Source organism: Aulostomus chinensis, chromosome 8 (assembly GCF_037954235.1).
Source record: "Aulostomus chinensis isolate RoL2024-O1b breed Wild chromosome 8, RoL_Achi_v1.0, whole genome shotgun sequence".
In the NCBI taxonomy this organism is placed as follows: Eukaryota; Metazoa; Chordata; class Actinopteri; order Syngnathiformes; family Aulostomidae; genus Aulostomus; species Aulostomus chinensis.
In genome coordinates this window covers 16,859,541-16,871,914 of record NC_141327.1, presented here as the reverse complement: position 1 = coordinate 16,871,914, position 12,374 = coordinate 16,859,541, and the positions used below count along the sequence as shown (strand labels likewise).

The 12,374-nt window shown below is 43.1% G+C and overlaps 1 protein-coding gene across 2 annotated transcripts in view; it reads right to left on the bottom strand.

The window, feature by feature from the left end:
* The window catches only part of evi5l (ecotropic viral integration site 5 like), a 31,253-nt gene that overhangs the window by 13,173 nt on the left and 5,706 nt on the right, over window positions 1–12,374 (bottom strand). For both annotated transcript variants that reach the window (XM_086211306.1, XM_086211307.1), the window contains exons 2-10: window positions 7,991–8,371; window positions 4,376–4,565; window positions 2,774–2,998; window positions 2,190–2,264; window positions 1,799–1,924; window positions 1,535–1,678; window positions 1,337–1,426; window positions 430–527; window positions 54–114 (exon numbers count right to left, since the gene is read on the bottom strand). In XM_086211306.1, coding sequence (XP_086067432.1) covers window positions 54–114; window positions 430–527; window positions 1,337–1,426; window positions 1,535–1,678; window positions 1,799–1,924; window positions 2,190–2,264; window positions 2,774–2,998; window positions 4,376–4,565; window positions 7,991–8,232 — 1,251 coding nt within the window. In that variant the 5' untranslated portion in view covers window positions 8,233–8,371. The remainder of the gene's footprint in view (window positions 1–53; window positions 115–429; window positions 528–1,336; window positions 1,427–1,534; window positions 1,679–1,798; window positions 1,925–2,189; window positions 2,265–2,773; window positions 2,999–4,375; window positions 4,566–7,990; window positions 8,372–12,374) is intronic.

Here is a 12,374-nt window from a genome sequence, read left to right as displayed (position 1 = left end):
TAAAATGTTCAGTAAAGGTAAATATACATTATGTGGAAATGTAAAATACACACCTTTATCTCAATTTGCTCCTCCATTTCTTTGTTTTTGATTGTGGTATACTCTTTCTCCAGTCTGAGAAAAAAAACAACGACAACACGTGATTGCGCAATTTCACATCAAAATTAAAACGGATAAGAACACCTCCATTTTTTTTGTTATCTGTGCTTCGTTAACTGGTGTGCCGTTTTAATAAGGCCGCTTAAGGAACAAACAACAGAGGCGCTTTTTGCAGGCGAGTCTAAACATGTCATTTAGAAAACAAAAGAAATCACATCAAACAGCAGCGAGTTTCAGTTCAAAGCATTAATACGACGGAGATGCAGGTCCTACGGCGCCGCATTAAGCTCCAGTCTCGCTAGTCATAAGCTGAATAACGAGCACGCTTACTTCTTCATCCTCTTGGGGTTGTACTTGACCTGGTAGGCCCTGAGGATCAGCTTGTCTGGGCAGCTGTCAAACTGGTGGGGGATCACCTTCTGGAAATGCTGGCAGACGTGGAGGGAAACACAGAGGATTAGAGACACTGACAGATGATCATCTATATTTGATGAAGGCGTGTAGAAGAGTGGAGAAATCTATTTCTGCCTTCCGGCGTGTCTGCAGACGTTATATTTATACACATGTATGTTCATGTTGGAATTATGATGTCACGAATGTAATGTTAGCAGATGGTAAACGAGTTTTAGGTTGCGAAGCAAAGTCAGTTAAACTGCACTGATCATATCGTGAAAACACTGAGTTTTGTACAGTGATATGAGAAAAATGATCAACTGAAAGCCTCCAGACCGTTGACTACAAAACAAACTGAAGGTACCAACTTGATGTCCTGGGAATCACAATATGCAGTTTTCACAACTTTTTTTTAATTTCAGGGACAAATGTATTTAATCTGGAAAACAATCATTCAGTCACAACTCGAGTTATGCTGCTTCCTAGCCAAACAGCACAAGGCCTATGAGAGAGAATGAGAATAAACTCAAAGAAACATTCCGATTTTTTATTCAAAATTTGTCTCTATATAAAATCAGAATAATATAAACTGAAATTTCACTTCTATTTTGTGTTTTGTTGGAAGTGACATATACTTTGAGTGGGAATTTTCTCCTGTATTGCTGTAAGTGCTGCATCCAAATCCACAAAAATCTACCTGAAACCCATCTAGTTTCTGTGTTTAAAGAAAACAAACTTTCTCAACGGCGTACAATCACAGCATGTCAGCTTCTGTTCAGTTGATCACCTAACATTTTCTTATTTATTTATTTTTTTGGGGGGGGGGACAAAAACTCTTGCTAACCTGTGACATGCCCTCCATGTCCAGCTGAATGAGGTCAGTCTGGTTGTACTGCAGGATGGCAAGTCCCACACGGAAGATAATCTCCAGGCCCTACAGAAAGGTCAGATGTGTTGTGTTCATGCTCTAGAATACTCAACATATGCAGTCAAACAAATTAAATGAGTGTTTATTTAGATAAAGACTCCAAGAGTTTCCTACCTCATACATGAAAATATCAAAGATGCGTGTGGCGACGGGCAAAGGGAGGAAGGTGAGGAAGAGAGTGAGGAACCAGGATGACGCATACATGGATGTGTGAAAACTCTGAGAGCGGAAATGGACGTTGAGCTCTGGAAGTTGCTCCTGAGATATAAAGTAGCATAAGTTTAATCATCGAGAGGCCAGGAGAAAGAGACGTGAGGGATACGAGGGAAACTTCTGCTGTCCCCATGTGGATTAAAGTGTCGCTGCAAGCCTCTTTACCTGAAGCAGATACTCAAACTGGTAGATGCAGAGACCCAGTTCGGCCATGCTGGGCTTGAACAGCTCTCTGAGACGATACTCCTGCATCAGACGCACAAACACACAAAACGCCTCCTCTTCTGGCATCTACAAGGAGGTGAGACTCATTTATTAGAATTCCCTCTAGTTCAGTTTACGTATTAAACTGTACCTCCCAAATTTCCCTAAAAACTTCTAAAAAACTATTAGATGCCTTGTAATTTGGAACCCCACCCCACCAAAAAAAAAAAAAGAAAGAAAAAACCCTGCCAGATAATCAACAGTTCTTAGATGCAACCAGAGAAGTCTCCTGGGCCTCATTATAGCCCCAGCTCACACAGTGACACACTGGATCCTCATTATGGATCATTACCTGCATAAGCAGCAGACCAACGATGAACGCACTGCCTTGGCAGTAGCCCACCTCTCGATCCACCAGAGAGTACGCCTGACACACACACACACACACACACACACACACACACACACACACACACACACAATCCAGATCAAACATGCTTTTTTGTCTTTCATCAGATTAAAATCTATCATCTTTAAGAATTTTTCACAAAATTTAAATTTCATTTTGAACAAGCAATTTCCCTTCAGTCCCAGAGAACTTTTGATTGACATTTTGCTCAAATAACTTCATTAATAATTCATATTAAAAGGACCCCATTTACATTGCTATTGCCTTTATTAGACAGGACACAGTAGAGGGCTGAGAGAAAATGAAGGGATGTAAAATGATGAACATTTTATAATCAACCATCAGGATGATTCATTTTTTACAATGTGAAGAGGAAACTCTCTTGGCAGAGAAAAACCCCAAGAACTGAACAGAAGTAGAGGGCATTTACTCCAGGGGACGGAAGTCTCACCTCTTCATAAACACTTAACATCAAACAGAGAAGTCCAGGCTTTGAGGTCATCATGCAAAAGTGCTGTCCCGCTCACCTTCATGACATTGAAGAGAACCTCCTGCCCCAGGCTGTCCTGGCCTTTGAAGAACTCATGTTCTGGGTAGGTGCGGGCGATGTCTCTGCGGATCAGCTTCTCACAGGGAGACGACATCTTGAGCAGTTCAGAGTACTGGTTCTTCACTGGCATGTCAGTCGCGTTCCCCAGCAGCTGCCAGACGATGGCACGGAAATGGTGAGGGATGCCCTTCCTGATCAACTCCTGGACAGCCCATGAGGAGAGAAAGACATTAATACCTCTTTATGTAGAGATGAGAGAAGAGAAGACAACTACGGAATGATGAATAAACATATTTACAGGGACAACTCAGTATCAGAACAATCACCACAATACTGTAACTCTCCATCGAATGAATCTAATGCTTTTGGAAAGCTAATCATTAACGTCAAACAACATTTTTGTGCGTGATGAGTTTGAAAGCTCCTATTCTGCTACCATTTCTCCTCTCATCCATCTTTGTCTTCCGCTGCATTTTCTCTTTTTGTTGGAGAGGACACAAAGAGAAGAGGATGGAGAGATGCGTACTGGTGCAGCCTATGCAGCAGATTACACTGCACAATAGATTCATCACAACAGCAAATATCCCTCATGGTCATTGAACCATTACAGTAATAAATTGTGTAGTTTCTTCTCCAGACCATGATTGCAGTATGAACAAACTCAGTTCTTGATTACTTTTTTGCAGCATACGCAACCCACAATCAAGACAACCTAAGACTCATGAAGATGTTTGCAGCAGATACCAGTGAAAATCAATTCAATTGAAGTTTATTGTCAATTCCGCCATATATAGAAGACGTATAGAGGATCCATATGCTTTTACTCTACGGGCAGTGTAGGCATATCAGGCAAAACAATTTTCAAGAACAGAACATATGACAAGGGCTTTGAAATACCAATCGTTAGAACCAATTACAAGTTAGCCTGGGTGAACAGGAACAATATCAAGACACAAATTGGGACTGAATAGAAGAGCTTCTGAAAGAGTAGTGGAGGGAGGGGTGTGTTTGCGTGGCTGCTCAGATCAACGATCTTCAAGATGACAGGTGACCTCTTAAAGTAGAGCCAATCTGTTTATTTTCATGCTGTACAGTGATACCACAATGTCCGTCCACAGAACGTCTGCAAAGTTCAACATCGGCTCTCAGACAACACTGAGCCACTTGTTTCATGAACTGTTAAAAAAAAGCTGCACACATTGTGACCTTTACTGTATGAAACGGATCAGTGACAGAGTCTGTGTGCGGCCGTGGAGGGACAAGCGGGATATAAAAGGTTCAATATGAGTCAAGAGGATTTGGAGTGCCTGGTTTCTGCCTCATTCTAGGTAACGTGATATCCGCAAGGTGTAAAAATACACCTTTTTATTGTAGTTCTGGTCCTAAATAATAAGAAAATGTCCTGACAACAGCTTTAATGCCACTTAACACTGCTTGATTACAGCATGAATCATAATCATGAGTTTGGTCATTACTGATAATTAAATACGACTATTCACAGACTTTGGGAATGTCAGGCTTGCAACACAATGATGGTTTTAACTCATCATCATATTCACTGGAGGAACCCTAACCCCACCTTCAGCAGTTTGTCCTTCTTGCGTCTCCACTCTTCCCACTCGTTGACGATGCGGCCCCAGAGGATCCAGGTATCCTCTTCCAGGTGTGACAGGTTGGAGGAGGCTGAGGAGCTTGACACCAGCGAGGAGCCGCTGTTGCGCCGTGAGCCGGTCATAGATCTCATGGACTTGGAATCAGCCTCCAGTAGCCTAGTAAACATGACAACACCTTTGTTTCCGAGCTTATTGTATCCATTGAAACATGTTTGTTGTAACCGTCCGACTCAGCGTCTTTGTCTGCACTGTGAGTTCAGAGGCATTTCAGTGAATCCAGTGTGCCTACACATAACTTCTAAGTATGATTTTAACTCAGTCTCTGGTCTTTGAGTCAGTGTTGCCAACTTCCGACAGCCATTCGCTACCTCTTATCCTGTTAAGGGTGGTGGGGGTGGGGGTGGGGGGGGGCTGGAGCCTATCCCAGCAGCCTTCAGGCGAGAGGCGGGGTTCACCCTGGACAGGTCACCAGTCCATCACAGGGCCAACACATAGAGACAGACAACCATTCACACTCACAGTCACACCTACAGTCAATTTAGAGTATCAATCAGCCTCGTCCCCTCTTGATGTCTTTGGACTGTGGGAGGAAGCTGGAGTACCAGAGAGAACCCACACAGGAACAGGGAGAACATGGAGACTCCACACAGAGAGATCCCGCATCCGAGCCGGGGCTTGAACCCAAAACCTTCTTGCTGTGAGGCGACAGAGCTGACCACTGCACCACCGTGCCGCCGATGGCAGCCATATTGTATTAATTCATTTTCCAGAAGCTTAGAAAAACTACACCTCTCACATTTGTGTGCCATCACAGGAGCACGATAACTGAGGAGTCTGAATTTTGCATAATTCCCTGAAGATGCAGACATCATCTCTGACCATCTTACTTTAAGGGGTCTGTTGGGCTTTGAGTTTGCCTTTTATGTTCCAACCTACCTCAACTGATCAAATAAAATGCTGCAGTCCTTGTTCAGCAAGCATAATTAATGAAATCTGAATTCCTCTACAACTGTGTACATTTTCAAAGATGTTCAACACACAATCCTAGTCAGAGCCTAGAGTGTGTCCTAGACTCAACTTCTATAATGAGCTTCTTTTTTTTTTTTTATTATCCCTGCAGTTCTGAAGGCAGCAGGCAGGCAGGAAGCAGAGATGATGTGATTTAAGAGACCCCTCTTCAACCTGAGGGTGTCAGGTTTAGTCCTGTTTGACCCCACCTGTCTGATTCTCTTGAGTCACTTGGCTCTTATAGTCTTAGGGTGTTTTCACATTGCTTCATTCCCTCCTTGAATATCATCCCCCCCCCTTCCTCCACTCCCCTGCTGCTCAGCTTTCCTGAGTGCACTTGTGTCCACACACACACACACACACACACACACACACACACGCACACACACACACACACACACACTCAAAGAAGAAGAAGAAGGAGGGTATGTATTCTAGAAGAATGGTACATTTTACACCTGACTCAGGCCCACTTGACCATATATTAATCAAAAATCGAGCGTTAGCATTAGTTCTGTCAGGCCGTGGTAGTCAAGCGCTATTGGCTTTCCCGTCCATCAATCAAACTGATCAATCAGCTGATCTACAGCTGCTCCGCATCAGCTGATCAAATCCCTCGCTTCTGATTGGCCCCTCTCAACTTAAATGTCACCTGGCCTCAACTACTGCTCTGCTAGCTTCTGGCTATGCTGCTCTGCCCACTGTTATCTGCTGCTGTTGCTAGTTGCTGTACAGTTGCTGTACAGTTGCTCCTGCTCGCAACTTGCTACCCTCCACCTCCCCAGCTCCACCTTGTCGTGTATACATGGCATAGTTCGTTCCATGTCATGTTGCTGCTCTGTTCACGGGGGTATGTTTGCTCTTCCAGTCTTAAACTGGGAGAACCTTCCCTCATGCTGCTGGTCCCCTGTTTCATGGTGCTCATGAAAAATTATCAGGGGACTCCTCTGAACAGAGCCATGCTGCCAACTATAATAAACAAATCAAGCTCATTATCATCTCTTGTGTTTCTTGACGTGAATGGACCTGACAGAACTGCTTTTAAGTGGACATGATCACAGTTTGCTGATCTGCGCCTGGATTATAGTTAACAGTGTTCACATTAATCACACAAACTGGACTACGGAGGCAAGAGTAGATTGATCCAGGCCCAAAAAAGCCCTTCTTATACAGCATTTGATGACTCACACCTCTCTCTCATGCTGTTTTGCTTTTGAAAGTAATTAACTTGTGTAAAGCACTGCTGTGTGCAATAAAGTCCAATCAAATCAAATAAAGTTCAATTTGCTTTTGTGTCGTGACAGTGTTCAATTTTACAACTGAGTTTACTTGAAAGTTTCTGAGAAATCATGACAGTTTAAATACTGATGGACACATTAAACTGCATTAACTTCTCACAAATGGTCTATATTTTCTATAAAATCTGCAGCTGTGTATTTATTGGTGTTTTCCCTCCATTCATGCTCTGCATCACTAGGATTCACTGGTTGTTACCCATAGATTCACTCATTTTTAAACCTGTTTATTACCCACCTATTTACTGCTTTTCAAACCAATAACCTACAAATCCATTTCTTGCAAATTAAGAGCATGTACTGTAGATTTGAGATTCTAGTTCAACCTGATAAAAGTCTGTGGTCACTTCAGAGAAATCTCTTACAATAACAGTGTTTAAACCCAAACGTTAAAATTCATCATTTGAAGCCCTCACCCCTGCAGACCCGAGAAGAGACTGTATAACATTTAGTTTATGGAACTCAGCAGCTGCAGTCCCACCATCGACATACACTCCTCTATCCACCCCTGCATGATTCATCACTCCGCTTCTATCTATCTGCACAATCACTCGTTTCCTACAATCTCGGCGTCATCAAATTATAAACGCTGCTTGTTTATTAACGCAAAAATTAGAGTTAAGTTGGAGTAGCACTGTAATGTTGACACCAGTAATAATATTCTGACACCTCTGTCTCTGGCCTTTGAGCACCATCTTTATTTCTTCATGGCAGGTCAGTAGCATCAATATTTAATATTTCCTGTCAGACGTTATGCAAATGAACAGCTACTGTAGCTAGTTGTCTTATAGCTGGTCCTGCGATCTATTTTCTAATCACCAGCCATATTCCAGTCATGAGGTAATTATCTCCCATATTAGACCATCTCATTAAATTGTTGCTGTTTTAAAACTACCTTCAACCCTCATTATCGCTTGACTTCTGAGCTACATTCTAAAGTTTGTGTTCTATTTGATGGATTATTTCTTCAACTTATCTTGTCCATTCCTGTTTCTTTAGTTAAATAATAACTTTAGCTTCACATCATACAACTGCGCTGAATAACACTGATTACTTTGAAAGAGCGATAATCTATCAGATGATTCAAGTACTGAATCAGTCACCTGCATGAATGTCCAGGATTAATGCATCACATTTTTTTCTGGTCAAATGTACAAGTTTGTTTGTGTTAAGTGTCAAATATTTTGATCATCTACACAACGGTTAGATGGCCTCAAAACATTTAGTGAGCAACAAATGTGCTGAAATAATCACAAGAAGCAGAAACACGGCTCCCACCTGTTCTGCTCCTCCAGTTTTGCCAGCAGCTCCAGTTCATCTGGACTGAGGTTCTCCGAGTCTGCTGGAGAGGCTGCCGGTGCTGACAGTGCTGCATCATGGGAGGATGAGTCTGGGCTGAGCACTGGGCTGCCTGTCGACAGGGGGTCTGGGTCCATACCAGGTGGGGAAGAGGGGCACTCCAGCTGTGTGGGAGCCCCACCAGAGCCCTCTCGTTCTGGGCTGCTGCTGGGTATGGACATGGTGCTGAGAATGGAGTGGGATGGTGAAGTAGTGTGGGTGCGATCAGAGGGTCTCCAAGTCTTGCTGTTTGTGGTCTCCTTCCTCAGTTAGTGGCCACCTGGCTGGCCGAGGAGCCAATATGATCAGAGGTCTTCCAACCTGTCAGGAACACAGAAGAAGTTGGTTTAATAAAAACAAACAAAACAGCACAAGACGTCATCTTAAGAACTCTGTGCTCTCCATCAACGTTCCTCCTGTTGACTTAATGGTACACAGCAACTGTCCCTAAATATAAATTAGTTATTCTCAACTGACGTATCTAAAAGCTGGAGATCAAAAGCAGCTGATCTAAAACGTTACTGAGAATAATTATTCTGCGACTCACTCGGCCGTCTGCTGAAAACTCTCCTCATTCACTGTGTTGAACTGAGGATGACCTGAGGAACTTGAATGCTTTTATTCAAATTTTAAATCACGATAACATTCTGACACCAAGTAGATGCTGCATTGTTAATAACTTTTTGGTCCCAGCAAGCAGAATAATTCTACAGTGAATTAGCAGAAGCAGCCCTGTGTTTATTTCTTTTATAAAAGTAACAATGTTCATTCTTAAGAGGTGGAGATTTACATTTTGGACACTTTAGTTTGGGATGGTGTATGGAGGTGAGAGGGACATTTAGCCTCCCTTCTATATAATACTCTGCATCAGACTGACAGGAAATTGTACATATTTCCCAGACATCACGCCATGTTTGGCTCACAACGGCTTTTATTGGCTACTACAGCACACATATTAAAACTGAACAGTAACTGACAAAATTGCACCTGATTAGCAGCAAATGTGTCTGCTTTGTAGGTTCTAAGTATAATGATGTGCAACAACCTCCAAACTGACCTGACAGCTGATACAACTTTAGTTTTCGCACTTATTGCTGGGCAGTTACATTTAACTGCAATGTGCCGGTGGCATGGCTCTGAAGTAGAGTGGCCGTCTAGCATCCGAAGGGTCGCTAGTTCCATCCTCACTTTCCCCGGTGACCATGTCAAAAGTATCCTTGAGCAAGATACCGAACCCCTAATTTCTCCTGATGGCCCTGCGACAGACTGGCAACCCGTCCAGAGTGAACCCCGCTTCTCACCCAATGTCAGCTAGGATAGGCTCCAGCCCCCGCCCCCCAGGACCCTTAATGGATAAGTAGCATAGAAAAATGGATGGATGGATGGAATGATCTTGGTATGCCAAAGAAAGTGCAATGCTATTACAGAAATCAAAAGTGATGAAGAAATCAAAGAATTCACGGACCTCCCCTCACATGAAATTCTTGGAAATTCTGGTTATACTGGACAAACAGTAAACACGATGTAATAAAGTGAATCTGCTGGTGAGATGAACATTCCTCAACACCTGCTTCAAATAATTTAGTCACTGTGCAAACATCCTCCTCTAAATCAACGTGGTCAATCACTGCTATCAGAGAGCTATTCCCCACAATGACATGGTGGCATGGTCACTCTTTATCAGTATTCAGAGATGGTGCTAAGGAACGAGTGCAAACAGCCGATGCATCTATTAAAACCCTGCTGATTACGAAGCTCAGCTAACTGGTAAGTTCAAAGAGATGGAACGAGTGGGACTGTTTGCTAAAGAGCTTATTAAGAGATGAAACCATTGGCTGTGTAGCTTCCTCATGTAAACCCAGGCGTGACTTCACACCATTTTCAGACAATGGAAAATGCATGTAACTGGGCTGAGACAGCTGGGGGATTTTCATGAGCGTTAAAAATAGAGATTAAAAAAAGAAAAAAAAACCTTGTTCCTTGTTTTTGTGCTCCTAACTTGATTAGTTGCAACCAGTAATGAGACAGGCATTTGAGTCTCGAGTGCAACATTCATCTTGCTTATGTCAAGAAGCACCTCGCCCTCTTCTCTCCTCATCATGTCCTTCTTCGCACAAAGCATGTATAGAAAGATAAACATGAAGAGAAGTGTGACACATTCCCAATTATCCCACCTCACTCAGGGGCTTTTAGTCATACTCAAATGCTTACTCACACTATACATAAACAACATCTGGTTCTTTTTCTCTGTTGCAGCCAATGATCATGAGGCAACCAAGGTGGAGCTGACATTGCGCACGTGCGTGCACACACACACACACACACACACACACACACACACACACACACACACACACACACTGTAGCAGAGAAACAAATGACTCAGTAATACAAATGACAAAAATGGCAAAGACATATAATTGAGTTCATGAAGGGTAAATAAATGCCATGAAATCATCAGCACAAATTTAGAGGAGGATCAAGCTGGATTGTCCAAGTTAGCATGTCATGTTTGCAAGTTATTTGATGTAAAGTGAAGCAGTGTAGCTATTTTTTGTATTCATTAGACACATGAGCATATGAGACAGACATGCACGTAATAAGCAGAGCACAAAAACAGCCTGAGAGAGAGAGAGAAAAACATGAGGGCAGATGAGAATAATAAGGGTTTGAACAGGGACAACACAGCATTGGGCGGGGGGGACAAGGCCCACATTCATGCACAGCAGCCATCCCAATCAAAAGAGCCATTAACAAGCCAATGAGACCCGATCACATTGAACTAGACACGCACTCAGACCTCGAGTGAGACCTGGAGGGATGCAAATCTGGATGTTCAGAAGGAGGTCATTAGATTAAAGTTTACTGGGCTGAGGAACGACACTGAGGAAAATGACCTAAAAACAAGACTCCAAGACTCCATAGGCAAAAGGACAGATGCTCCCACAATACAGAGGACTACTCAGTGTCACGGTCCACCCTAAAAAGATGTGAGTCATGCAGCACTACAGCAGCATGGCACTAAAGTGGGAGATTTTTCTCTCACTTTGCCACACACACATTGTTTAATGGAAGGACATCACGAAGGTCTCTGACGAAGCAAAACAAGCCAGATTTCCAGAGCTTGGCTTGGCCAGGCTGGCTCTGATGTCATCGTTTACTTGGGGAGAAGCTACAGTGGCTATATTAGAGTTTCTGTGCGGCATGACGGGGCAACAATGTACAGTAGCGTGTGCCCTGACATATCTACATGTTTATATAATTTAAGTACAACATGTGTGTGTGTGTGTGTGTGTGTGTGTGTGTGTGTGTGTGTGATGGATGTACAGACCTCTGTGTGGGTGTATATTTAGTCTCTCCTTGGCTGATATCACCATGCACAATTATCACAGTGTGCCAAGTCTACGGCTGAACGGATCCTCTCCGAGCTCTCACCATCTGAGACAGATAACAGTATTGTTTGCCTCGCTAACCCCTGTTCTCTCACACACAGACACACACACACACACACACACACCATGAACATGAAACCATGTTCTCTTAACCTCTTGGTCTTCACAATGTTGTATCCCTGGTTTGCATACAAATCTTAGTGCATAATGTGATTTACAAAAGACTTTCCTCAGTCCCCATCTGGGCCAGAAAGACTGACTCTGCCTGGGGCTTTGCCCCCCTTTGATCTCTTTCACAACACCCACCAAGAACACACCCAGCAATATTTTCCCTCCAGTAAGAATAATATTTAATGAAATCTGAGGCTTTCCTGTCAGAGGCAGGAAAAAATAGAAACACAAACATGGGAAAAACAGATTTGTATATTATTACAATTACATAAAATTATCCCAACAGTGCTTATGTGTCACCCCTTTCCCTTTTTTTCTCTCCCCTCCAGCGCATATGTGTGTGTGTGTGTGTGTGTGTGTGTGTGTGTGTGTGTGTGTGTGCGTCTTGCCCTCAGGGCCACCCAGCCCTGACATCCAGGCTGATGCCTTGGTTAATCTGTAGCTGCTAACCTTGCTGTTATTCCAACTCCTGATCTCATGTTTGGCTCACGACACGTGGACTGCTCATTTCCTCGCTACTCATCTACAGTACTAACCATCCTTGTGACTGCTGCTGGGCTCAGCCTTACTTAAAGTGTTCCATTGTAAAAGGAAGAATGTGTTTGTATCGGATTTTCCTCCCTCAATGTGAAAGCTGCAACGGCAGTCAGAATGACTTGATTAGCTGAAATCAATGTCTGCACTAATGTAGATATATTGACAAGTTAAACACTCTATATAGTGTGTAAAAGGGTGCTGGTGTGCATGAAGAAAGCTTTCAA